The 26,764-nt window shown below is 49.6% G+C and overlaps 1 protein-coding gene across 4 annotated transcripts in view; it reads left to right on the top strand.

Annotated features, from left to right (window-relative positions):
- Anks1a (ankyrin repeat and sterile alpha motif domain containing 1A) overlaps positions 1-26,764 on the top strand; it is a 148,657-nt gene that overhangs the window by 39,539 nt on the left and 82,354 nt on the right. For all 4 annotated transcript variants that reach the window (XM_032888304.1, XM_032888306.1, XM_032888307.1 and 1 more), the window contains exon 2: positions 25,043-25,123. In XM_032888304.1, the coding sequence (XP_032744195.1) occupies positions 25,043-25,123 (81 nt within the window). The remainder of the gene's footprint in view (positions 1-25,042; positions 25,124-26,764) is intronic.

Here is a 26,764-nt window from a genome sequence, read left to right as displayed (position 1 = left end):
CATCCTTGACTCATAGTTAAGGGAAGTGCAGTCAGAATGGGTGCCTTTTACATTTACCCATTTTTAAAGTACATTTTAAGCCATTTATTGATTCTCTCTCGTTTCATTTTGGTTTGTTTGTTTGTTTTTGTTTTGATTTGTTACTTTTTTGGAGACAGGGTTTCTCTGTGTAGCCCAGGCTGTCCTGGGAGTCACTCTGGGGACCAGGCTGGCCTCAAACTTGAAGATCCACCTGCCCCTGCCTTCTGTGTGCTGGGATTAAAGGCCTGCACCATCATCGCCTGCAAGTCATTTCTTTTTCTTTCTTTTTTTAAAATGTGTGTATATCAACTGACTTTTAGATTTATTTTATACATATGAATACACTGTAGCTGTCTTCAGACACACCAGAAGAGGGCATCAGATCCCATTACAGATGGTTGTGAGCCAGCATGTGGTTGCTGGGAATTGAACTCAGGGCCTCTGGAAGAGCAGTCGGTGCTCTTAACCACTGAGCCATCTCTCCAGCCCAAGTCATTAATTTCTAATTGCAGTTTTAAAGGCTTTTCTTTTCCTTAGAAGAATCAGCACTGAGCAGACGTTGACTCTGCGACCCTTGTCTGCATGCTGAACAATTCAGTCTCCTTTGGACTTCTTCAGAACAAGGCATGGGGAGGCTCTGAATCCCACTCTAGAGAGCTGTCCTCGGCCTTGAGGAGCAGGTGAACCTGCTGTGAAGGATGCCTGTGCCACTGCTTGCCTGACCTTCCCGCCCCCTGCGTGTGTACTGGTGTCTGCCCTACTGCTGCGCTCAGCACATCTGGAGCACCTCACTCCAGCCGTGGCCGGTTTCCGTCCCAGCTGAGTGTTCACTAAGACTGGACTATGCTGTGGTTGCTGGGTTCTAGCAGTTCTTTTTTTTTTTTTTTTTTTTTTGGTTCTTTTTTTCGGAGCTGGGGACCAACCCAGGGCCTTGCGCTTCCCTAGGTAAGCGCTCTACCACTGAGCTAAATCCCCAGCCCCGGTTCTAGCAGTTCTTGCTCCTGGGTTTTCCTCCCAAACATTTCCTTTCCCCACGAGGAGTTCTCATATTGTTCTGATATACAGATTCATAACAAGGGTCAACAAATCAAGTATTTATCAGTAACAATCCATAAAGACATTTATTTTAAAACAATTCTTCTGTTTACATACCATTTTATTACGTACTAACTGAAGAAAATTTGCATGCTACCAGGATGGGTGTGTTTGTCTAATGCGATGATTCAGTTTGATATGTTGACGTGTTAATACATGATAAGTAAGGACGGTAGGAGAATCTGAAAACACTGCCTCTCACAGATAAGATGCACACAGACTGAGAGCCAAGAGACAGAAGTCCACCTACCAAGCAGATACCAGCCAACCACACTGCTGTGGCCACGCTAACATCTGATAGCACAACGGCCAACCTGTTGGTTGGAGAGATAAGGAGGACTTTATCTCCTGTTATCATCACGTACTAAATACAGCAGGCAGACTCAGGGACAGAACAGCATCTCCACGCCAGTGACTGCAGAAAGGACAGGACAGCATCCCTTTGCAGTATCCTAAAGCTGTTGGTCCCAGGAGCCCCTCTGGGTACCATGAGGGCTGTGTGTGTGTGTGTGTGTGTGTGTGTGTGTGTGTGTGTGTGTGTGTGTGTGTGAAACCCTAGCAAAGCTTTGGCTGCTAGAGGGAAACTCCTCAGACACAGGCAAGGGTGAGATTTCTGAAAAGCACCCCAAGAGTTGACAGATGTGGCTACGTGAACTCTAAAGGTTTATGTACAGCAGAGGGAACAAACACCAGAGTGAAGAGACAGAATGGGGCGGGGAGGATCTACCTCAGACAGGGGCTAATGCAGAGAATATATAAAGAACACCAAACACCCCAAAAACCTTTCAGTCCACAGTTCTTTCAGAACGTACAGTTCCGAAAAGAAACCAGAAGGCCAGTAAATATTTGAAAAGTCGTTCATCATCTCTAGTCACCCAAGTCACAGTTGCTAACAGCAAGAAGTCAAAGAACAGATGCCGGTGAGGATGGCCTAGTCACCGCTGATGGGACTTGAGCGGTGTGGCTGGTACAGAGCCTGGGCTGCATAGCATCTCAGCTCAGAAGGCTAAGACAACAAAAGCTACCGCTTACCACAGTGTCCCCTAAGTGTCCTCAAAGGTCCACACTCATTGCAGCAGTAATCACAGGAGCCAAGAAATGGAAACTACCTAGATGCTTGTCAGCAGGTGGCTGGTTGAAGAAAACATGGCATGGGCACGCAGTGGGGTAAATCCCAATGTCATCGTGAGGTTCGTAGGGAAATGGTGGAGCTGAACACCATTATGTGAGGTTAAATCCTGTGTGTGTGTGTGTGTGTGTGTGTCTGTGTGTCTGTGTGTCTGTGTGTCTGTGTGTGCGTGTGATGAAACTGGAAAGGGGGATCATCAGAAGTAGGGAAGGGGAGGAGAACAAGAGAAGGTAGTGGGATCTCTGAGTAGAAAGGAGGCCACTGGGGAGCAGCAGTGGACCTTGAAGCCAGGGAGGCATCTAGGGGCGGTGGATGAAGAGAGCACTGTGTGTATGAAAATACCATAAGGAAACCATTATGGATCTACTAACTCAGCCACTTCTTTTGTTTGTCGTTTCGAGACAAGGTCTCTCTGCGTAGGCCTAGCCGTCCTGGAACTTGCTTTGTAGACCAGGCTGGCCTCGAGCTAAGGAGAGATCTGCCTGCCTGACTCCCGAGTGCTGGGCTTTAGGCGTGCACCCGACTGAGAATCTGCCTTTTAAAAGTCTTTGTCTTCTATAAATAGCCATCACTTTTCTGTGGAGGTAGAGAGCTTGCTGTGTGGAGTCAACACCGCTAATAGCATGGAGTCTACCGGACCTCAGCATAGGGGTCTCGGGCAGCAGTGTTTGGTGTTCCGTATGCAACCAAAGACACAGAGAAGCCGCGGTGTAACTCAGTCCAGCGCTGCCAGAAGCACCTCGGATTCATCACATGCTAGATTTGAATGAAGTTTTGGTCATTGTAGGTCCAGAAATATCTTACTGTTCCTCCTACCACTAACTCTCATTATTTCCCCTTGTTGTTGTTTATTATAATCATAATTGTTGTTGTTATTCCTACACTCAGTGACAGGACCCCACATGGTTTTAGCCCATGGTTAATTGGTAAAAGGCAAGTGTGAGGGGGTGTGCAGCCCCACCTTTGATTCCAGCAGGCAGTTCCTTGTTAGTTCCAGGCCAGCCAGAGCGACATAGTGTGACCCTGTCTTAAACAAGCAAACAAACCAACAAACCGAATGTTTCTTAAAAATTCCTCAGTGTTACAGCAGTAGAATAGTTCCCCCACCCTGTGTGGTGTGTGCGTGTGTGTGTGTGTGTGTGTGTGTATTATTTTGTGCATGTATATGTATTGTGTGTCTCACTGTGTAGTACATGAGGCCAGGTTGAACTCACCATCTTCGGCTGAGCACCTCCAGAGACAGTTTATGAGTTTTTATTCTTTTTTTTTTAAAGGTTTATTTATTTATTATATATTAGTACACTGTAGCTGTCTTCAGACACACCAGAAGAGGGCATCGGATCCCATTACAGATGGCTGTGAGCCACCATGTGGTTGCTGGGATTTGAACTCAGGACCTCAGGAAGAGCAGTCAGTGCTCCTAACCACTGAGTCATCCCTCCAGCCCCTTGAGTTTTTATTCTTAAAACTGGTTTTTAGACGATGTCGGGGCCCAGAGTACTGATGTCGAGCTCTTTTATTCGGTGAATACAGTTATTTCACAAACAACTCAAGAGTTTGAAATAGTCCGTAGAGACAGACGTACACGTTTACCATCCACAGACAGGGTGCAGAGCAGTCACTGACCCGGTGTCTCCGGACCCTTTCCTCCCAAGTCAGGCTCGCAGGCTGCAGCCAGTCAGAATGCGTTCCTTACAGCCCGTTATGTAGGCATTCGGTAAGCATTTTCCTGTGAGCTTGCCTAGTTTTAATGGTGCCCTGACCTGCACTGGGGACTGGGGTGGAGTCACTGCTTGCCTTCTGTTTGCTTTCGAGTACTGAGAAGTAAGAAGCGCTGGGCAGTTCCTAGGGACAGCTGGTGCTGCCTCTTCCTGTATCCCGGTGTTCGATAATGCTTCCCACATTCTGCCTAGAAGACGGGCAAACTGGGAGAGCCAGGGCATATTGCCCCCTGTGGCCTTTTCACCTCATGTCCCAGCCGGTAGGGAGTGGCTGAAGTCACTTGACATCTGGAGGAAGCTCTGCGGCCCAGGCTGGGTGTCTTTATCTGGGTCCTGGAGAGATGGCCACAGAGTTCATCTCCAGAGTGGGTGTCTGCTTTTCACACCAAGCAGAGCTGCAAGATCAGCAGCTGGGTCTAAGAAGGGAGCGTCTGCGCTGATGAGGACATTGTGTCCGTACTGCACAAGACGAGCTCTGAGAAACACTGCATGGAGAAGAGAAGGGAGGGCCGCAGCTCTGAGTCCGTATCTGCCTGGGTGAGCCGTGCAGCCGGCTGACCTGGGGGTGAATGGGGCCATGTGCAGTGTGCTGTTTCCCTGTCTCTCCTGCTCCGAGCATGTACTTAAGCCGTGTGCAGAATGTTCTAGGCCGAGCACTCAGAAGGGCCTGCGTCCTTGAAGCACCTCTGGGAATCTGCACGGAATTGCAGAGGGGAAACAGAAATGGGACGTGATTCGGTTTGCACTGGTGTGCGGAATCGAGAGATACTTCCCTTGATGAATCTTATCTCTCTTGTACCTGCTTTATTCGACATCAAATGAAGCAAGGGAGACACGACTCGAGCCTTTCCCATGATACAAAAGCTCATTTACAATTATTTAAGTAATATGCCCTCTTGGGTTAAAAAATGAAAGTCAAAACTATAAAATTTCCAAAATAGGGGGCTGGAGAGGATGGCTCAGTGGTTAGGAGCACTGACTGCTCTTCCAGAGGTCCTGAGTTCAATTCCCAGCACCCACACGGCTGCTCACAGCTGTAACTGCAGCTCCAGAGGCTCCGGCACCTGAGGGTAGGCAAATACCAGTGCACGTGAAGTAAAAATAAATTTTAAAAACTGGCAAAATATCTTTATCCTTTGGATCCCCATAATGTGTAAGAAATTATTTTTTTCTCTGTCATATACAAATGCAGTCTGCATTTCTTTCAGTGGTGAGACCTGATTCGCCTTTGTATTTTTTTTTACATGTAATGCATCAATGGCGTTTTTATTGTCATGTTTGTACCTCTGTGTTCCTGTCTACTTACATGGGGACCAGGGACGGTGGGTTCCCTGAAGCTCGAGCTATACACAGTTGCGAGCTGTCCAGACATGGGTGCCCGGAACAAAACCTGGGTCCCCTGCAAGGACAGTCTGTGTTCTTAACCGCCTAGCCACCCCTCCAGCCCCTCATGTTGGTTTTCTTTAAAAAAATCATGAGAAGCTGGGCGTGGTGGTGCAGGCCTTAAATCCCAGCACCCAGGAGGAAGAGGTAGGTGGACCTCTGAGTTCCAAAATAGCCTGATCCTATATAGTTAGTTCCAGATGTCCAGGGCTATGTATAGAAACTGTGCCCCAAAATACCTAAACAAACATTATATTATATGTATAAATTAATATATAATTTATGTAACATAATTGATATAAATATGATTTAAAATATAGAATATTATATATTAAAACCTATGTTATTGTTATGAAAGTGTACTGAATTGCCAAGGTTGTTTTGTTTTGAAAAGACTCTCACTGTATGGCCCAGGCTGGTTTTGAGTTCACAGCCACCCTCTTGCCTCCGGCCGCTCTGGTGATGGATTACAGAGCACCAGCTATTCTTAACCATATGACTTTTCTTCTTTAACAATGGATGGGTCAGATACTCTGATGTCTGACAGTCTTGACCATCCTGAGGCACTTCTGAGATCTGACCCAGACTGCTCCTTGAAAAAAAAAAAACCCTGTCATCACCAAGCAGCAGAGTGTGACAGGTGGGGAACCCCAAGGATGTCTGTCCCAGATCTCTCTGAGTGAGTGAGGGACAGAACTCAACAGTACCAGCCACCAAGTGTCGCCTGTGGAACCTGATTGTCCTGACTGGAATCTCATGGGAGGTTCCGCTCACCCTTATTTGCATGGCCCTCCAGTGCCAGGCCACCACTCTGGAGGAAGTGAAACTCTTCTCTGTTCTCTCAAGGGCGCGTCCAAACTTCTGACTCTGTAACACCACAGTTATCTATAAAGTTCATGTGAGGAACTATGCAGTTCAGCTGTCATTTAATAATCTCAAAGTAGGGCTGGAGAGATGGCTCAGCGGTTAAGAGCGCCCGACTACTCTTCCAGAAGTCCTGAGTTCAATTCCCAGCAACCACATGGTGGCTCACAACCATCTGTAATGAGATCTGATGCCCTCTTCTGGTGTGTCTGAAGACAGCTACAGTGTACTTATATATAATAAATAAATAAATCTTAAAAAAAAAATCTCAAAGTAATAGTTTAAGCCCCCCTCCCAAACAAAACAAAAACCTTTAAGTAAGCTTCCAGTTTACGTTGTCCTGGGGAGGTTAAAGACAGAAACCTCCTTAGAGCTTCGAAACCAGCAAGTCAGCCCAGACTGATAAATTATGGCTCCAGCAAGGGGCCCTGTCTTAAAAAGGTAGAGAGAGTAAGGAACCCAGTGTGAACCATGGGCCTCCACATGCACACACGCACACACATGAACACGTGTGCACACATAACAAATGGACACATAAACATTTCCCCCACACGTTTGTCATAATTGGTGAGCCAATACCCATGCACTTCCCTGTATGTATTTTTTTTTTTTTCGGAGCTGGGGACCGAACCCAGGGCCTTGTGCTTGCTAGGCAAGCGCTCTACCACTGAGCTAAATCCCCAACCCCGCCCATGCACTTCCCAAAGATCTATTTTATTCTGTCGACAGGGCCTCACACTATATTATCCCTGGTTGGCCTGGAACTCACTAGGTACTCCATGGTGTCTCGCACTCAGAGTCCGTCATCCTTTGCCTGCTGAGTGCTAGCACTAAAGGCGTGTGCCAGCGCACTGGGTTTACTCGTTACTCTCTGGAAAGCCATTCTTTTATGTGCATGGGTGTTTCCCCTGCCGATGTGTGCGTGCACACCGTTTTGCTACATTAGCACCTGCAGTAGCGAGAAGGACACTCACATCTTGTTCTCCCAGAACACTGAGCTTCTCACCATGAAGTGAGGTAGTAGCTTCTAGTCTTACTTATTAACTCAGGATAACATTTTATCTCTTTCATTTTAATCAGGTGTGCATATGGGTCTGCGTGCGTGTATAAGCACATGTGCCAGTGTCTACAGAGGCCAGAGGCACCTGCTCTCCCTGGGGCTGGAACCACCGGATGTGGGTGTTGGGGACCCCACTCTTACCATCCCTCCGGCTCCCATTGTAAACTCTTCATCAAGTTCTGTTCCCTGTGCTCTGAAGACGTTTATGATGAAGGATGCTTTTTCTTATTTGCATTGATACGATCATATGATTTTATTTTCTTTAGCTCCTTAACAGGACTAATTAATTGGGGGGGAGGGGGGGCTGTGACCTGTATGTGAAGGTCAGAGGGAAACTTGCTAGAGCCGCTTCTGTCCTGCTGTGTGCGTCTCGGAGTAAACTCGGGTCATCATATCTGGCAGCAAGCACCTTCCCCGCTGACACACCTCAGCCCAGTAATGAATAGCGACGGTGATGGATGTTAATATTGGACTGTTCTCACTCCCCGATATTAAATGCACTCGCCATGGTGTATAATCTGTGTTGGATTGGCTTGGCCTTTGCTGCTGGTGTTTATATTCCTTTCACTGGAGACGGTGTCCTTTATTTTCCTTTCCCTTTCTTCTTGTAATGGCCGTTCCTGGCCGTCAACTTGACTATATCAGGAATGAACTACAATCTAGAATCGGAGGTCTGTAGTCCAGACCTTAAGGCTGGAAGACACAGGCTTCTGACCCGGATCTTGGCCTGGAGATCTTGATCTCCTGGGAAATGCTTAGGCCTGGGCAAGATAATACAGCCCTTTAACCCCAGGGGGATTGAGGTAAAATCTCTGAGTTCAAGGTCAGCCTGGGACAACGCAAGTTCCAGATCTAGGCCTGGTGGTACACACCTTAAATCGGGGCCACGCCTTCTGCTGGAGGCCTACACAGGGGCATAGGAAGAAGGAAGATTCACTCTTTTCAACTGCTTGCACTTACTTGCCAGCACGTCTGTTGGAATCGACTTCGACAGAAGACCAGCTCAAACACCTAGCCTCGTGGGACTGAGCAACTCCTTGGACTTCCCATCCACAGTTGCCCACTATTGGGGTAGTCGGACTACAGACTGTCGGTCATTACGATAAATTCCCTCGATACAGAGAGAGATTCCGAAAGTTCTGTGACTTCTGTTCGTGTTCTCTCTCTCTCTCTCTCTCTCTCTCTCTCTCTCTCTCTCTCTCTCTCTCTCTCTCTCTTTTTCTTTGAGACAAGCTCTCACTTTGTAGCCCAGGCTAACCTCAAACACTTGCCCCTCCTCCTTCAGCCCCCGAGGCAGTCTTAGAGGCGTGTGCTACCCTGCCTACTGTCTTCCTTTCTTCCAAGTTGCTTACTGGTTTGCACACTAGGATTCCGCCCGTTGTACAGAATGAGTTACTCTCTCTGCTTCCCTTTTCTGGAAGAGAGGACAAGCAACCTATACTATTTCCTCTTTAAATAAATTCAGTAGAATTTACCAGAAAGTAAAATTTTCTGGCCCTAGCATCTGCATTTTGCTGAGGGAAGAACTTGTTGGTTCAATTTTTTTTTTCAATAGATCCAGAATATTTATATCTGCTTCTTCTTCATCGAGTTTGGTAGGTTGAGGCTTTTAACTTTAAGCAGGTTGCTCACTTCTTGGAAGTCCCAAGGTTGCATGGGCACAGTCACCCCGTTTTTCTCTTCCTGTCCATGAGCTCAGTGGTGGCCTCTGACTCCTTGCTTGCCGGTGTTAAGTTATGTTTCCATAGTTAGGAAGGGACAATGTTTATCAAATTGATTGATTTCCTCTTCTCAGAGCAGTAATTCAAAGTGTGGGATTTCAGTTGATATTATAGTTTACACTCCATCTTAAAAGGCTTAGAAATGATTCACATTATAGTTTAGAACGGGACGTTTTGGCTTTCAGCTGTTACTACTTCTTAACCAGTAATCGCGCGTTCTTAAAGGCACGGGATTAGCAGCTGAAACAGATGGATCATTAGGACTCTGTGGCCTCCGTAGACTCTTCTAAGTTTTCAGAAGTTTTATGGACCTACATTTAAGTCTCTAAGGATTGAGGTCGATAATTGGTGAACAGGAGGGAGAACTGTAGAACTGACAAGTGAGGCAGAGAGCGTCCATCCGGGTTCCGGGATAACCGTGTGTCCTTCCTGAGGTGATGCCACACCACGGAGCCCGTTATAATTTGTGCAATGCAAACTCTTCTTTTCCTATTGGCGTGAAAAACAGAGTTGATCCGGCACCTACTGTGACAGTCTGGTCCACCAAGCACTCTTTTTTTTTTTTTTGGTTCTTTTTTCGGAGCTGGGGACCCAACCCAGGGCCTTACGCTTCCCTAGGTGGCGCTCTACCACTGAGCTAAATCCCCAGCCCCCCACCAAGCACTCTTGTCCTCTCGTGTTTCTAGTATGGGTGCCACAGTTGCTGCTAGACAGGGACTCACCCTGCCTAGCCCATTGGCGTGATAGGCTTCCCTCCATGATAGGCACAGGAAGCTTCATGCCCTCCCTATGCTTGGGTCGTGACTGGTTGCTTCTTGTAAATTTATAATCTGGAAGCAAAATAGCTGTTTGTAGGGACACCACGTAGATGAGAAGATGGTTTCCTCTCTCACTGTGTGACAATGTCTCTACTCCCTAGCAGATGTCACACACGGTGGCACTGCTTCGAAAGCTGAGGGTCTGCCAACCTCGGCCGTCCGGAGCGAGGACTGTAGAGGGCTCCAAGGCGAAGCACTGCGCTTCTTCTGAGAGGGCCAGAAGGGTAGAGCGATGAAGCATTCGACCCACAGCAGATTTGGGACATGATTAAAGACAGATCTTGGAGTTCCTGCGACAGGCCCTGGGATTAGGCTAAATTTAAACACTTCACAAATAGAGACAAAGAGAGCGAGAAAATCCTGGACTTGGTTAAAGCCAAATCCGGTTTTGTTGTTGCCGAGTAATTTGCCACGCTCAGCTGTTCTCACTAACGGAAGTTACAGCTGGGTGACTTACTGAATTATGGAGAAAGAACTTCTTGAAAAATTTGTTTAAGCAGAAGAGCTTAAGGCAGCAGAATTTGGTCTGCATAACCTGTACAGCTATTTCAGAAGTAACGACCATGTTTCTCTCCCGAACGGAGTGCAGCTTCTAGCGAGGAAACAGCCTGCGGGGGTGGCTGTGGCTGGCTGGAAGCAGCACCAAGGCGGGGTGTGGCCCACTTGAGTGAGACACTTGACAGGACCAGGCAGGCCAGAGCCAGTTAGTTCCCTTTGGGGGGGTTCTGCTGCACCTCTCCCCAGACACTCTAGCTTTTTCTAAGAGCCCTAGACTCCCCTCACCCCTATTTGCTCCTCACAGCACCAGAAAATCCCTTAGGCACTCTCTTCCAGACTTCCCCAACGGTGAAGGGTTCAGCCTTCCCAGTTGGACCAGTGGTTCTCAATGTTCCTAAAGCTGCGACCCTTTAATACAGTTCTTCATGTTGGTCATGGTGACCCCAACCATAAAATTATTTTATGACTAATTTCGCTAATGTTAAGAATAGTAATATCTGTGTTTTCCAGTGGTCTAAGGTGACCCCTGTGAAGGGTCATTTGACAACTCCCCCAGCGGGGTCACAACCCATAGGTTGAAAACCTCTGAGTTAGTCTGACCATAGCCCAGAGCATGAAGTGAGAGGAAGAAGTCACCCTAGGGCCTAGTGTAATGGAAAGAACATTACTGTCAACCAAGAAACCCGGGTTCCAGTGTGGCTCACCATTTGACAGCTAGCCCTGGTGTCCACTGTGACCACTCCCATAAAGACAAGCTGTTGGATAGATGTTTTAAGGAATGAGTCTGGGCAGGTCTATAACAAGCTGGGAACTCGATTGTTCACAGCCTGGAGAGCAGGGTGAGGATGCCGTGTGGCTTTGAAGGAAGCTGGAGATTTCAGTTTGAGATGAAGTGGAGAGAGCACGTGTGCAGACACACAGAGCTGACACCTGTGAGCACAAGGTGGCGGGTGCTGGCACTGCTGGTGGCAGTACTAGGGTTGACAGCCTGTGGCTGGCCGAGGAGCTGTTCCATAGAGAGCAGCCTAGGAAGCTCTGAGCAGAACCTGACTGGGTGAGCCATTGAGATAGTGAAAACTTCTGCAAAATGTTTCTTTGTTAAATTGCAGTCATTTGGGGGTTGATTCAAGAGTAAGAGGGCGACTTTGGAAATGAAGATGAAAAGACCAATCTAGAAGTTGTCTCAGGAAGGGAAGCATCTCAGGTTGGGGCACTGCGGTGTCACCCGGGTTGATACCGAGGTCTCAGATGCTCAAGCCAGGCTGTGTCTGGCTCTTCCCGTTGCCCGCTGGTCTGGATGTAGAACTCTGTAGTTGCCTCTTCAGCACTGTCTGCCTGTGTATCAATATGTTTCCTGACGTGACAGTAGGAAATGTAGGAGACATCTGAACTGTAAGCCAGCCCCAATTAAATGTTTCTTTGTAAGAGTTGCTGTGGACTTGGTCTCTTCTTCACAGCAATGGAGACCCTAACTAAGACAAGTTGGTACCAGGAGTGGGGTATTGCCGTGATTGACCATTCCTTGGAGAAATATGGAACACTTTGAGACGTTGGACTAGAAAAACAATTGGATACTTTAGGTGGGGCTTAACAGGCCATCTTAGTAGAACGGGGAAGACAGTGGTACTGAGGTGATTGAACTGTGGGGACCTGGATCGAGATGTTTTCTCAGAGAGTAATATTGATGAGTGACCTAGAGACCAATCACTTCTCTAGGTATTTTGGTAGCTGCTTTCTGCCTTTGTCCCCCCCACCCCCCAAAAAAAAGAATCTGCCTGAGGCTAAAGTGAAGACTTAGGAATTAACCGCTTTGGCAGAGGAGAGGGGATTTCTAGTATTGACTGTGTTAACGAGAAAGGGGCATAGCAGGAAGTGGAAGGGAGCTGAATCATGTGTTAGGAAAAAAGATGAAGACGTTAAATTCTGATCTCAATGGAACAGGGAATCGGTGACTTCAGGAGAAGAGCCCACCCAGCTAAGCTTCGGGTTTATTGAAACAAATTAAAGAAGAACCTAGGGCCAGGTGTGGCGGTGCACGCCTTTAATCCCAGTTCTGGGAAGGCAGAGGCAGGTGAATTTCAGAGTTCAAGGCTGGTCTTCAGAGTAAGTTCCAGGAGAGCCAAGCTTAAGCATCGAAGGGAACCATCAAAAGCAGAAAATTGGTGGAGGCGTAGTTGAACTAGGGGGCCATGTTGCAGCCCCAGAAAGCAGCAGAACTTGGCAGCCTTCGGCCATGTGGTTGTGACTTTAGAGTCAAGGATAGAAGAAAACTCCCCCTGCAACTGAGGAAGGCCCCTGAGGTCAGGTGTGTGGCACCCATTTCCCTGCATGGAGGCCTAGAGAGGCCATTGTGTGACGCTGTGAAGATGAAGTCTGAATTGCCTTGGAGACCCCAGGATGCTGGAGGTGCCAGAGCCTTGGGATACTGGCCAAGGAGAACTGCTAACGGGGTGGAACCAGCCTAAGAGAATGCTGCAGTCCACAGTGCTGAGAGGAATAAGAGAGCTGAAGTCCCTGACACCAGACAGGGAGGTGTAGTTTGAAGTTTACCCTGCTGGTTTTCTGTCTTATTTCAGTCCAGTCTTTCCTCACCATGCTCCTTTTCCTACCCTTTTGAATGGTAATGTATGTCCTCTGCCATTGTAGGTTTGAAGTATATGATCTGCTTTTTAATTTTAATTTTACAGAGGCTGCAGTTAAGAGATAGCCTTGAGTCTCAGAAGAGACTTTGAACTTTTAACCATAGAGACTGTGACAGACTACAGATGGGAGTTTTTAAAGTCGGACTGAAAAAAAAATGAAAAAAAAAATAAATAAAGTCGGACTGAATGCACTTTTGCATGATATGGCTACAAGCCCTTGAGAGCCAGGAAGTGGGATATGGTGGCTTGAATGAAAATGGCCCCTGAAGGCTAACAGGGAGTAGCACTATTGGAGGTGTGGCCTTCTGGAGTAGGTGTGGCTTTGTTGGAGGAAGTGTGTCACTGGGGTGGGCTTTGAGGTCTCAGCTGCTCAAGCTAGGCCCAGTGACTCACTCTTTTCCTGCTGCCCACTGATCTGGATGCAGAACTCTCAGCGCCTCTCCAGCACCATGGCTACCTGAGAGCTGCCATGCTCCCATGCCACCATGACAGCAGTGAACACAGTCTCTAAACAGGAGCCTGCCCCAGTTAAATACTTTTCTTCTTAAGAGTTGTTGTGGTTATGGTGTCTCTTCACATCAGTAGAACACTGACGAAGACAAGGACTCCCTGTTGACCTGCCCTCCACTTCTTCTTTTTTTTTTTTTAAAGATTTATTTATTATATACAAGTACACTGTAACTCTCTTCAGATACACCAGAAGAGGGCTTCAGATTCCACTACAGATGGTTGTGAGCCACCATGTGGTTGCTGGGATTTGAACTCAGGACCTCTGGAAGAGCAGTGAGTGCTCTTAACCGCTGAGCCATCTTCCAGCCCCCCTCCACTTCTTCTAACCTCAGCTGTCTCTCAGCTCCTGCAGGGGCTTCTCAAATCCTCTAGCCTTTGAACTCACTGACCACTATGGCCACCTCCCCTGCAGCTGCTCTCCAGAGCAAGTATTTTTGAGCCACCTTTGTGATGCAGGTGCTCCTTTCAGAGGGACAGAGAGTGATTGACGCTCAGCTTCCAGAGGTTGGAAGCCAGGGACCACGGGTGCCTTTAAAAAGGTGGAGGAATAAATGTCCCCATAAGAGACCCATTGATTCTCATGGGAAACCCATCTCTCTCTCTGGAATTGACCTGGCTTCTGCTACGAGGGTGGGTGTGGCGGCCTGGAGCGGGACAAGGATAGATATATATTGGGCGTCACTCACTTACAGCCTGTCAAAAGGTGGAGGGTTGGACAGAAATTCCACAATGGAGGCATCTAGGTTAGGGATGGAACTGACCTCATGGGATTCTGAAGATGCTGTAAAGACTTAACTATCCCAGGTCAGAGACCAGAAACTCAATCAGGTATCAGGGGTCAGGGACTGTTAAACTTACTTAGCGGGTGTCCTCCTTGAGCTGAGCAGACCTGCAGGGCTTTAAGAATGGACCTGGAATCTATCAGAGAGGACTGCACAGTGCATGTTTTACTGTAAATCATATACCTCATGCCCAGAACCAGTCAGGACTAACAGTGTGCCTGCCATGTTGGTGTAAGGTCACACTTGAGGCAGGACGCCTCCCCTCACCCAGCAGACCCGTTCCTTCCCGTCAGCGCACACTGGTCTCGCACTTCACTCTGGACACAGTGGTTACACAGTGATAAACTGAAGTCATTTCAAATGTAAGCACTTCCACCTGCAGTCTACGGTTTCATTTTCCACATTTATTGTCCCACTCCACAGAGCAACTCCAGGCTCTGTGCTGCCACTCCGAACGCCTGGGGAATCTCAGTTACCACATGAAGCCCACCTGGCGGTTTGACCAGGGACCGCAGCCGCTGTGTTAGCTAATCCAGGGCTCAGCTGCCTCCGCTGTGGGTGTCCCCTGCCATCCCACTCACTAGTCTCAGTCACAACCCTGCCTTAGTCTGTGGCCTTTTGGGACACTCAGGAAATACCTGTGGCATCTGAAGGACCTGGTGTCTGAGGATAACTTTTAACATGTAGTTCTGTTTGTGTGAGCCATTTCATTCAGTATATTGAAAATTGTTGTCATTTTAATTTCCTCCAAAGAGGATTATTAACTTACTACCTTAAGGTTACACAGATCAGTTGGTATTTTTCACTGTAGCACTGTTGGGTTTTCTTTTGTTTTATATTGTTACTTAAAGTCAGTTAATTGGATTTCTGGAAACGTTAGTGGGTCTTCAGTTAGCCACCTCCTCATCTCCCACTGGGACCCACTCTGTGTCTAGGACAGTGGCTTTCACCCGCAGCACTCTGGAGAGGGGAGAACCTGAGCTGAAGGAGAGTGAGAGGAACGAGGAAAGCCATTGGTCAGAGCAGTAGGAGAGTGAAAGGAACGAGGAAAGCCATTGGTCATAGCAGTAGAGGAGTGAGAGGAACGAGGAAAGCCATTGGTCAGAGCTGTAGGACTGAGAGGAACGAGGAAAGCCATTGGTTAGAGCTGAAGCGAGAGGAACGAGGAAAGCCATTGGTCGAGCAGATGCATTGGGTGGGGCTGAGGGTTTAGAATTCACCTCACCTGCATCCTGCCAAGCTCTGTGACCCTGGGTAAATTACTCACCTCACACACATCAGCTCCCTAGGGCCCCCGGACATGTTCCTGTGGGGGGAGTTTCAGGGGGTGAACCGTGTAAACAGACCAGCCTTGGTGGTGCACGCCATCCGTCCCAGCTCCTAGGGAGGCTGAAGCGTGGATTTCAAGGACAGCCTGGATGGTGCCACAAGGCCCCCTCCCAAAACCAGACGGAACCGTGGGAGAACTGAGCATGACTGTAGTCACATCACTCGAGAGGTCAAGGTAGGAGGATCAGAAGTTGAAGGCCATCCCTGGCTACACGCTGGGTTAGAGGCCGGTCTGGATGAGTTGAGGCCTTGTTTCCAAAAGCCTTAGAAAGCAGCCAAGCAGGCGGAATGGCGGGCGCCCGAGTCCTGTTCCGGGTATTGGAATGTAGGGAGCTCCTGGTGCGAGCTGTCTCTTCCAGATGGAGGGAAGTGAACCCACGGTGTATGTTCAGACCAAGTGCTGCTCACCTCATTCTGAAGCGGGATTGCCAGGGCTAAGCTAGGCGTTAGGACCAACTCAGCACAAAATTCATACCCCTCAACAATGAGTCCGTCACCTGTCCTCCTGCTCCAGCTCACTGGATGGACGAACAGTCAATCATTGTCAGAACTCTCAGGGAGAGTGGCGTCCACTGATGGAGAGACTGTTTCTCCTGGCAGCGAGCGCCTCAATGTCACGCGTCTGCACCAGCATTTAGGAAAATTCGTGCAGTACTATTTACCAATAATTAACTTAGAGGAGAACAGTTCATCATTTAAATCCCTGTGCATGCAAACTCGTGTACTTGTGCACGTAATGGTATGGGAGGGGTGTGCCTGCCTGTGTAAGAGACCAGACGAGGATGTCTGATTCCGATTGCCCTGCCCTGTCACTCTCTGTTTTATCCCCTTGAGATTTGTCTCTGAACCTGAATCTGGCTGGTAGCCAACAAGCCCCGGCAATCCTCCCTCTACCTTCCCTCCCCGAGTGCTGGGGTCATAGACCATTCCTAGCTTTGTTCATGGGTGCGGGGTCCTGACTCAGGTCTTCATGCCTGCAGGAGAAGCTCTTACCCACGGAGCCATCTTTCCACCCCTAATTTTTTTGTATTTTTTTTTCTTTTTTTTTAAATTTACTTATATGTTACACGTATGGTGTTTTACATGCATGTACGTCTGTGCAAACACATGCATGCCTGGTGCCTGCAGAGGTTAGAAGAAAGCATCAGATCCCCTGGAACTGGAGTTACAAACAGTTGTGAGCCACCATGTGGGTGCTGGGAGTTGAACCCCAGTCCTCTGGAAGAACAACCAGTGCCCTTAACCACTGAGCTATCTCTGTAGCCTTCATTCTTTAAATAACGAAGGTGTTGAAGGTTCGAGGTAGAGCCCTTCGCTGGCAGTGAGAACACAAGGTAGATAAAACTGAATGTGTTTGGTCTGCCAAGAGAAGCGACCAGATAGGGACCCACAGCTCTTTTCAATGCCAGGGAGGCATCGCAGGTGGCACTCCTTCCTCACCCTGGACAGGGCTGATGGGGCCTTGCAGGAGAGGCCAGGGAGAGTAGGCGCTCAGGAAATACAGAAACCTCGAAGCCCTCTTTTCCCTTTTTCTTTTTTTTCTTTTTTTTTTCCTTTTCTTTTTTTCGGAGCTGGGGACCGAGCCCAGGGCCTTGTGCTTGCTGGGCAAGCGCTCTACCACTGAGCTAAATCCCCAACCCCATGAAGCCTCTTTTGAAGGTGCTATTGACCCATCACCCTCGTGTCCCCTGTCCTTCCTAGTGAGATCCCAGTCAACCACCATGGCACCCATGTTCCCTTAGCAGAGGGCCTCACACTGTTGTGTGCTTCTCATTTCCTTTCAGAGCAAAGCAGTGACTTTCCCCTTGTTCTGCCCTCCCCACAGTGCTAAGCGCTCTGCCCAAGGTGCAGTCCAATGTCTCAGGCAGGCAGGGGACAGTGTAGCCTTAGCAAGAAGACATGGAGGGTCCCCACTTAGCGCTGGCGCCCTGGAGACCATTCTGTAAGCTGATCGGACACTCCTGATGTGCATCTGTGGGTCAGGAACTGAAGACCTGAGGGTCGAGACCATTGATGAGACCGGTGCAGTCAGAGGCTTCTTAGGACTCACCTGCGGCTGTGCTCCTCAGCCTGCCCTGTCCTCTGCCCCAGAGTTCCGACTACTTCCCTTCCCATCGCCATCAGCAGGCAGGGTACAGGGCACGGCGCCTCACCCGCCCGACCACAGCGGTGGAAATTGGTGCTGGGAAGAGGCGCCAGGAGTTCCCAGTGACCCCCCAGAAGCTCGCCTGTCAGCCTGCAATGGGTCTGCCCGCCCTGCCAACTGGAATAAGGTGCAGGACAGAATGGAGGTCACCTGTGGCTCTGCCCCTTGCCCCTCCCCCCCAGTACTGTGTTGGGTACATGTGTGCAGAGGTGACGTGGGGTACCGCCTCTCTCACTGTGTCTCCCTCTGGAGGGCAAAAGGCCTTCAGTATTGCAGCTACTCATTACACGTCTGAAACAAAACACACAGCCACAGAACACCCACACAGCCAGACTTACATTTCAGGGTTTACTAAGGCTCCTCTAGCCAAGCAGGCAGCAAGTCCCCAGTCCTCTGTTCCGTCTGGAACTATGCCTTCCTGCCTGTCCTGTTTCTGCTGCCTTCCCCCCCCCCCCACAGTAGTCATTGCTGTCATGGCCCTTTGTCCCTCTCCCTCTTTCATGTGTACCTCTTAGTAGTCTTGACTGTGGAAGGGGAGGCCTTGTCACCGTTCCTGCAGATGGTGCACTGCCGGTCAGTGTCGGCTTGTGTCGCCGTGGCTGTCACAGCAGTTCATCTGCTGAGCCACTCAGAATACACCGATCCTCTTCCTCCTCATTTACCAATAACCTCTTGGTTTCCTGAGTTTACTTCTCAAACCATGGCTATCCTTGTTAAATCTCTTTAGCGTCTCCCTGCATCCCAGGCAGATTGATGTGTTACCCTGTCCTACAGATACTCCCTGGCGGGCCGAGTCCCTGGGCCTGGTTTCCCGGACAGCCATCTTCCTGTTTCTCACTGCTTACGTGTTCGGTGGAGCAGCATATCCTCCAGTTTTCTTCCCGACAAAGTTTGAGATCTTGGGTGTCTAAACATACCGTACGGTTTGAGCATTGAGAGTAATGTGTCTGCTGGAGAGGTCCAGGCTGGGAATGATGTCACCTCAGAAGTCGTCCTGTGTTTAGTGTTGTCTTCCCATACTGAAGGTTTCCTCAGTGCCCAGGATCCCTCTCTGTCATCTGCACTTGTGGAAGTCTGAGGCAAAGAAGCTAATTGGACACTGTGCAGAGGCTAGGAGAGCTTGTCGGGGGTACCCCATATCGTGATAGAGGGAAGAAAAACTCCCAGATCTGCAGCTCCTGACCTTTCCTCTGGAGTCACTGTGTCTCCAAAACATAATCTGGCAGCTTCCTGTTTGGGTGTAGAAGGCCAAGTGGGCCATGGGGCAGGATCTTACCCTTTGAGAGGAAGATAGCGCAGTGGGTAAAACCCTTGCTGTGCACGCACAGGGACCTGAATTCTGGTCCCCAGCAAAACATCAAATCTGGGAGTAGTGGTGCACACCTGCAGCTGGGGGTGCAGAGATGGATGGAGTCCTAGGGACTCACTGGCCAACCAGCCTAACCCGGGGGTTCCTAGTCCAGTGAGAGACCCTCTCCCAATCCATACAGTGAGGAGCGAGAAAGGATGAGAGCTGATGTGGGCCTCTGGTCTCCCTGCGGGTATCCAAGTACCTGAACCTGCGTGCACACCCATTCCTGTTCACTGTAAATGAAGACTTCCATTCGGGACCTTTCTGTGCCTTCTGTGCAGGGCCACACTTCACGTATTAACAGATGTGTGAGCAACCCCTTGACCAAGACCTGTTGGCCAGAGCTCACTCACCAAATGTGTGGTCTTGTGTCATATGGTCTACTCATTTGTCCTGCAAACCTTGCTCAGAGCCTGCAGATGTGGCCGTGCTATGGGACACAGGGACGAAGAAGCTTCGAGGCGAGGTGCAGGGCCAAAGAAGATCCACACCTTCCTGTACTCCCTTGCCGTCTTCAAGGTTTTCTGAGGTCCTGTCTAAATGTAGGCGCTTCCGAGGCAGTAGGGCAGGGCTGCTTCTACAGCACGTGAAACAACGTCTGATACACAGCAGGATGTGGATCTGCTCTAGCTTCTGGAAATGTCCAATGAAGAAAGTCCTGAGAGGCCATTGCATCACGTGAGCAGGTGGCTCAGGTGCTGTGCCTGCCACGGGGGAGGGGCAGCCGCTGAGGATGGAGCCTGGGCCCTGAACCTGGACCTAAAGCTATCCCAGGAGGCTAAGGGTGCCGAATTGCTCCATGGCTGCAGAGAGTCCGCTTAGGTCTACCCTGCGGCTCTGCGGAACCCACAGAAGCTTTGTATAGGGATGCTCTGGGCCGCTTTTAGAGCCCGGCTCCCACCTCCGCTGTACTCCGCTGTGTCTGCGGGTGAGCAGCCTTTGGTACTCACTGCTTGAGGACAGCACAGGGAGGAAGACCGGCATTTGTAAACAGCTCTTTTCTTGAGCTGCCAAGAAGGAAGGCCGTTGGGTGGAGAGGATGTCGCTGCCATCCTGTCCAGAGCTAAAAATCCAAACAAGGAGATCACAGGCCTCCTTCCCGTATAGGAAGGAGTTCGTTTGCTCATTCCGTTCCCTGGACCCTGAAATCTCTAGGTGAACCCTACCCCTAGATCTCTAGGTCAGAGAAAGATGGATAGAGAGGCCGTGTGTGTGTGTGTGTGTGTGTGTGTGTGTGTGTGTGTGTGTACACGTATGTGCGCGCCATGTCCTGGTCATCTCCTGTGGTTTTGAGGGAGTGCATGCTGGTGTAATGGCCTCTGCGGGAGCCGCTGGGGACTCTTGTAAAATGAAGGACAGCTGGGCCCTGGGCTGGTGGTCCTGGGTTCTGTAAGAAAGCAAGCTGAGCAAGCCAGGGGAAGCAAGCCAGTGATATCCCTCCATGGCCTCTGCATCAGCTCCTGCTTCCTGCCCTGCTTGAGTTCCTTTGGTGATGAACAGCCATGTGGAAGTGTGAGCTGAGTAAACCCTTTCCTCCCCAGCTTGCTTCTTGGTCATGGTGTTTGTGCAGGAGTAGAAACCCTGACTAAGACACCCCCATTGCTCTCCCTATGGCTGAGTTTACATTCCCTACAGCCGTGTCTAGGTGTCCTTTACGTCCTTACCAGCTCCTGCCTTTCCTCTTGTTTGCACTGACTGTTCTGACAGACGCGCAGTCATAGCAAGTAGCTTTGAGTTTGTATTTCCTTAAGAATTAGTGACATGGGACATTTTTCATTTATCCGTTGATCATTTGTATGTCTTGTGTAAAATAGCCTGGCATCCCAGCTTTGAGGGAGTGGGGAGGTAGAAGGGGAATGACCGGGAGTTCAGGGCCATTCTGAGCTGCACGAGGCTCCATCTGTAGAGACGAGTTTTCATGTCCTTTGCCCATCTTTAAATGGGTTTGTTTCCTTGCAGTCAGCCACGTCCACGTGTTTTAGATGTTGGCATTGCCTCTGGCGCAGCTTGCAGGGGCTTTCTCCCTCCCTCACTTAGGGTCCTCTGCAGGTTGTTTCTGTGGCTGCTCAGACATCTCTTAGAAAAAGCGTCCCTAGGAAAGGGGCCTGCCCCACCCCAAGGACTGTTAGGAACCTCTGCCTCCGTATGTCCGTCCTTCCTGTAGAAGCCCTGACTGTGAGAGCACGGCATGGCTGCCCTTGTTCTAAGTATCACGGTCACTGCGTCAGCCTGGACCACCATTCTGCAATGTCTCCAAGGTCAGCACTAAGAACAGTTCTTGGTGAGCACTCATCTGCACTCACTCACTTTCAGAGCATTTGTGTCCTGTGCGTTTGTGAAATGGGGAGAGGCCCACCTCTCACGGGCCCACCTCTCTGAGCTCTCAGCTCACTGAGCTCACAGCACGGCACGTGGGCCCAGCTTTCCTCCGTTCTTCATTACCCGCTGTGTCGTGTTTCGTTTTGTGGGTGGATATGCCGCATCCCCACTGCTTGCCCACCGATATGCTTGGCTTGTAGAATCTACTGTGCAGGTGAAGCAGTCCTCCGTAAGGGCGTGCTCCTGTGCACGCGCACAGATGTTTCTGTTGGACGGTTGCCTGGAAGTGGAGTTGCTAGCTCACAGTGAATGCTGTTTTTGGTTTTGATAAATGCTGCCAAATCATCTTCCCAAAGGAGCTACTAACTTAGACGTATACCAGTTCTTATCCAGGGTTTCCTGCTGTGAGCAGACGCCATGACCAAGGCAACTCTCATAAGGACTACATCTAGTTGGGGCTGGTTTACAGGTTCAGAGGTTCAGTCCAGTATCATCAAGGCGGGAGCATGGCAGCATCCAGGCAGGCATGGTGCAGGAGGAGCTGAGTTCCACATCTTCATCTGAAGGCTGCTGGTGAAGACTGGCTTCCAGGCGGCTAGGATGAGGGTCTTAAATCCCACAGTGACACTCCAACAGGGCCAAACCTTCTAACAGTGCCACTCCCTGGGCCAAGCCTATTCAAACCATCACAACAATAGTGTGCTTGCCCTCACAAACACTTGATGACCCCATTCTTCTGTGTTAATCTGATAGGCAGAAAATCAGACGTAATGGGTATACCTACCCTGTCTTTCTTGGTGTCTTCCTTTTGGCCGTATCGACTTTCTACCTTTCAGGACTGGCAGGTAAAGGGGCTAAGGAGACCCCCCTCAGGTCAGTAAAATGTTTGGCCGTACAATCATGGGGACCTGTATTCTGTCCCCAGCACTGGAAAGCAGGGTGTGGTGACACACCTTATGATCCCAGTGGGGAGGACTGACAGGCAGCTTATGGGGGTTTGCTGGCCAGCGCTTAAGGTTGGCCTCTGAGGCTCCCTCCATGAATTTCTCAGAAAGCCAAACATGACCCCAGTACTTGGGAGGTTGGGGCAGGACTATGAGCTTGAAGCCACTCTGGATGCATAATGGGAACCTGCCACCCCCAAAACGAAAGCAAAGGGGAAAAAAATGTCAGTTTTGACAGTTAGCTGACGAGGTCATTCCTTACTCTGTAGGGATGAGTTGGTTTGTAAGGTTCTGTTCTGTCGCTCCATTAGACTTCAGGATGTTTGAGGGGGCAATGGTGGCCAAGCAAAGACAGTGTTTATCCCGAGCCCAAGGAGAGAAGCATCCCCACAAGTTGTTCCCTGACCTCCACAGATGAGCTGTGGCGCAGGTGCCCCAGCTTCTAACTCAATTGATGACGTTTTATTTTAAAGCTTCAGGCAGAGAATGAGATGAAGTCAGTCAGCTGCCAGTCCACCGTCCCCATCAGTTCTTACGGGGTCTTTCGGAGCAAAACCTGCTGTGTTTAAGATTTTGGTTGTTGTTGACTCTGGTCGTGGTCTCTGCTCTGCCGTATTCAGAGAGGGTGGTGGGGTGATGGACGGCCCCGCCTGGGCTGTACTGTGACGGAGCTTCTTTCTAAAACACTCCTGTAGCCAGCCATGCTGCATCAAGCCAGCACCAGGCTTGAAGGCTCTACACTTAGACGGCTTCTCCGCGGGGTCTGAGTCCCAAATAAAGATGGAATGCAGTGGTGCTAAGTGACCAAGGATGTCCCAGACACACGTGGTATCTCACAACCGCCCCTAACCAGTTCCACGGAACCCGATTACTCTCTGAGTAGGCACCACACACACGGTCCCTTGTAGATCCATGCAGGCCAAACACCCAGACACATAAAAACAACTCCAAACCAGTTAGGACGACGGTTTGCTGATAATAACGGGTAGATAGCACTGAGGTCATCCACTCGCAGAGGCACTAAAAGGCAGAACCTTTGGACCGGCCTCACAGACAAGTATTGTGTTGTGAGTAGACATGGCCACCCAGTGTGCACCAGCCAGGTCCTCACAGGTGGCAGCAGATAAGGTCACCCAGGAATGAGAGCAGCTTAATATAGAAGCTGCAGCCACCACGTGCTAAGTCACTGGGCATGAAGCTGGTTAAAGCTGGTTATTTTTACAGCTGCAGAAAATGCATTTAACTGGACAACCATTCCTGATAACGCTTTAAAAAGAAAAGAGCAGGGTATAGCTCAGCAACAGCTTGACCAAGACCCCAGGCTCCACCCCTAAACTCACCAAAAATTAAATGTTTGAGACGGGGGGGGGGGGCGCACCCCCAACCGTCAGTGCTGGCAGGATCAGAGACGACCAAGGTGGCCTCTAATGCCTGAGGCTCATCGTTAAAGTTAGGGCTTTGCAAGTTGAAAGGGGTAATGCTGTCTCCCTATTACGTTGTTTCTCCCGGAGGTCAGACCCACAAGGTATAGATTTTATCAGCGTATGAAAAGTCCCACCGATAGGATGGACTGGTTTACCAGTGTCTACCAGAGACTGACTCGGGACTCTCTCATGGAAAATGCTGTGCGCTGGATGCTCTCCACACACGCCCCCAGGCATTGGCAACCACCTCTTGATTGCCCATAATTAATATGGCGTGACTGCTGTGCCAACAGGCCTTTGTTTCTGTTGTTTTGTTTTCTTTTGCTTTCTTTCAAGACAGAGTCTCCATGAAGCCCTGGCTATCCTGGAACTCACTATATAGACCAAGCTGGCTTCAAACTCAGAGCTCCACCTGCCTCTGCCTCTGCCTTTCAGAGTATTGGGATCAAAATCATGTGCCACTTACCCTTATGCAGTCAGATTTTAGACTGTATCATTTGGGTTTCAGTGATGGGAAAAGGGGCTCTGTGTGTTCAGTAGACGTGCATTTTTAGGCCTATTTCAACCCACAGTAGTTGAGCCTGTTACAGCCCAATCCACTCTTCCCTTAAGCCAACTGTGTTTTTGAAGGAAGGGGACACAGTCTGGTTTGTTTCTCAACTCAATGTATCCTGGTGCGCTTTTGACCCTGTCAGGTGCTGTCTGAGATTATACTCAGGTAGCTTGCTGGCTTCACTCACCAGAACAGGGTGGTTCTCAGCACCCATGCCTGGCTGGGTGTTTTGGTTTTGTGCTGTTTGGATGACATCTTGGTTAGTTGGGAGTACTCAGAGGCCAAAGTTCCAAACTGAGTAAATAGTGCAGCCCAGGTGGGCCAGCAGAGGCGGACCTGGCCTCTGGGTGATGGTGTGGCTTGCACAGTACCCGACTCCAGGTGCTGTGCACCTGCTGTCCACCCGAGTAGTCTGCGGCGACCTCTGGTTTGCTTATCTACTGCACCGTTAGCCAGCCGTCTCTGACCTTGCTGTAACTTCAGCCTTTAAAATCTCTCTCTCTCTGGACTGCAGAGATGGCTCAGTCGTTAAGAGCACTGACTGCTCTTCCAGAGGTCTGAGTTCAATTCCCAGCAACCACATGGTGTCTCACAGCCATCTGTAATGGGGTCTGGTGCCCTCTTCTGGTGAGTCTGAAGACAGCGACAGTGTACTCACATACATAAGAAATAAAATCTTAAGAAAAAGAAAAAAATATATATATATATGCACCTCTTTCTTTTTCCTTCTAGCATGTGGAGAGGGCCGAACGTGAACTGCGTAGATAGCACTGGCTACACACCACTACACCACGCTGCTTTGAATGGCCACAGGTGAGTACCAGGGGCTCGCTCCAAGGAGCCAGGCTCAGGTGTGTCTATCTCCTGTGAGGCTGGCTCGGCAGGGCCCCGAGCACAGAGAGAAGCAGACTGCACAGTGCGTGCAGACACCAAGTTTCCCTTCAGCGTACGGTGCTCCTTTTCTACCCCCCACCCCCAGCCCCAGGGAAGTCTTTAGACAGAAGTGTATTTCACCTTCTCTCCTTGTGGTCCTTCCTGTCGAGGGCTCCAGCATCACACAGTGATGGCACCGTGAGGAGCACAGTGGGGCCCCACGGTGCCATCCCCTGATGAACACAGTAGATAGAAGGGTCCTAAGAGCTAGCGTTCTGTCGGGATAGTTGTCCTGCCTGCTGTCATTCCTTCCTCATAAGGTCAGCCTTGCGAACATGCCGAGCCGTGTAACAGAGGCAAAGTGTGTGTCTGGCCCACTGCACCCCCTCAAGGCAGCCGAGGTCGTCAGAATTTGAGTGGGAAATCGGTGTGGAGAGGCTCCTGGGGAGGCTGGGCTCTGGGGAGCCGAGAGTTATCAGTGGATGACACTGAAGGCTCAGCGCAGCACAGGCCGAAGTCACAGGGTGCGAGGTGAATTTGCCCAGATGTGGAAGAACAGAAACAGGGGGACAGAAAAGCTGGTGTGGAGAGTGGAAAGCAAAGCCCGAGGGGAGAAGAGCTGTAGGAGTGTAGTCTGGTGAGCCGGAGCTGTGAGCCTCACTGACATCTCCCTGGCCTTTTCTTTGGTGCACATTCCCGTTCCGCCATTAACCCATGACGCCCTCTGCCCCCGGTTTACATTGTAATAGCAAGGAACGGGCTCACCCCACCTTGCAGGATTCTGTTACTTATCCAGTGTGTGACCAAGCTGACGGACACCATCGTGCAGGGGGTGCACCATGAGTGTTTGCTCCAGCATCGATCTTTTCTCAACTTGAAATGTGAACACCTTGTCTTTTCTAAAACAACTCTAAAGGTAAATCCAGGGCCAGGGTGATGGTTCAGAGGGTAAAGCACTTGCTGTGTTCCAGGTGACCTGAGTTTGATCCCTCGGGCCCACATATAGATGTAGAGAAATGACTTCCATGACTTCCAAAGATTATCTTCTGACTTCTGCATGTGTACATATGCGTGCACACAAAGCAAAAAAAAAAAAAAGAAATATACCGGGGCTGGGGATTTAGCTCAGTGGTAGAGTGCTTACCTAGGAAGCACAAGGCCCTGGGTTCGGTCCCCAGCTCCGAAAAAAAGAACCAAAAAAAAACAAAAAAAAAAAAAAGAAAAGAAATATACGAGACCCCTCTCAAGTAGTCGGAAAGCCCAAATTAATGTGACACCTTAACTCCAAGGTGGCAGTTTATTAGCGAGGCTCCTCTCCAGGGCCTGCCTGTCTGTATTCACAGGCAGGTTTTCTTTTCTTTTTTAAAGATTTATTTATTTATATATAAGTATATTGTAGCTGTTTTCAGACACACCAGAAGAGGGCATCAGATCCCATTACAGATGGTTGTGAGCCACCATGTGGTTGCTGGGAATTGAACTCAGGACCTCTGGATGAGCAGTCAGTGCTCTAACCACTGAGCCATCTCTCCAGCCCCCACAGGCAGGTTTTCATTGGCTCTGTGTGCTTGGGGATGATCA

Source organism: Rattus rattus, chromosome 18, assembly GCF_011064425.1.
Source record: "Rattus rattus isolate New Zealand chromosome 18, Rrattus_CSIRO_v1, whole genome shotgun sequence".
Classification (NCBI taxonomy): Eukaryota; Metazoa; Chordata; class Mammalia; order Rodentia; family Muridae; genus Rattus; species Rattus rattus.
The sequence above is the reverse complement of the archived record's forward strand: the minus strand, read 5'-3'. Positions and strand labels throughout refer to the sequence as shown.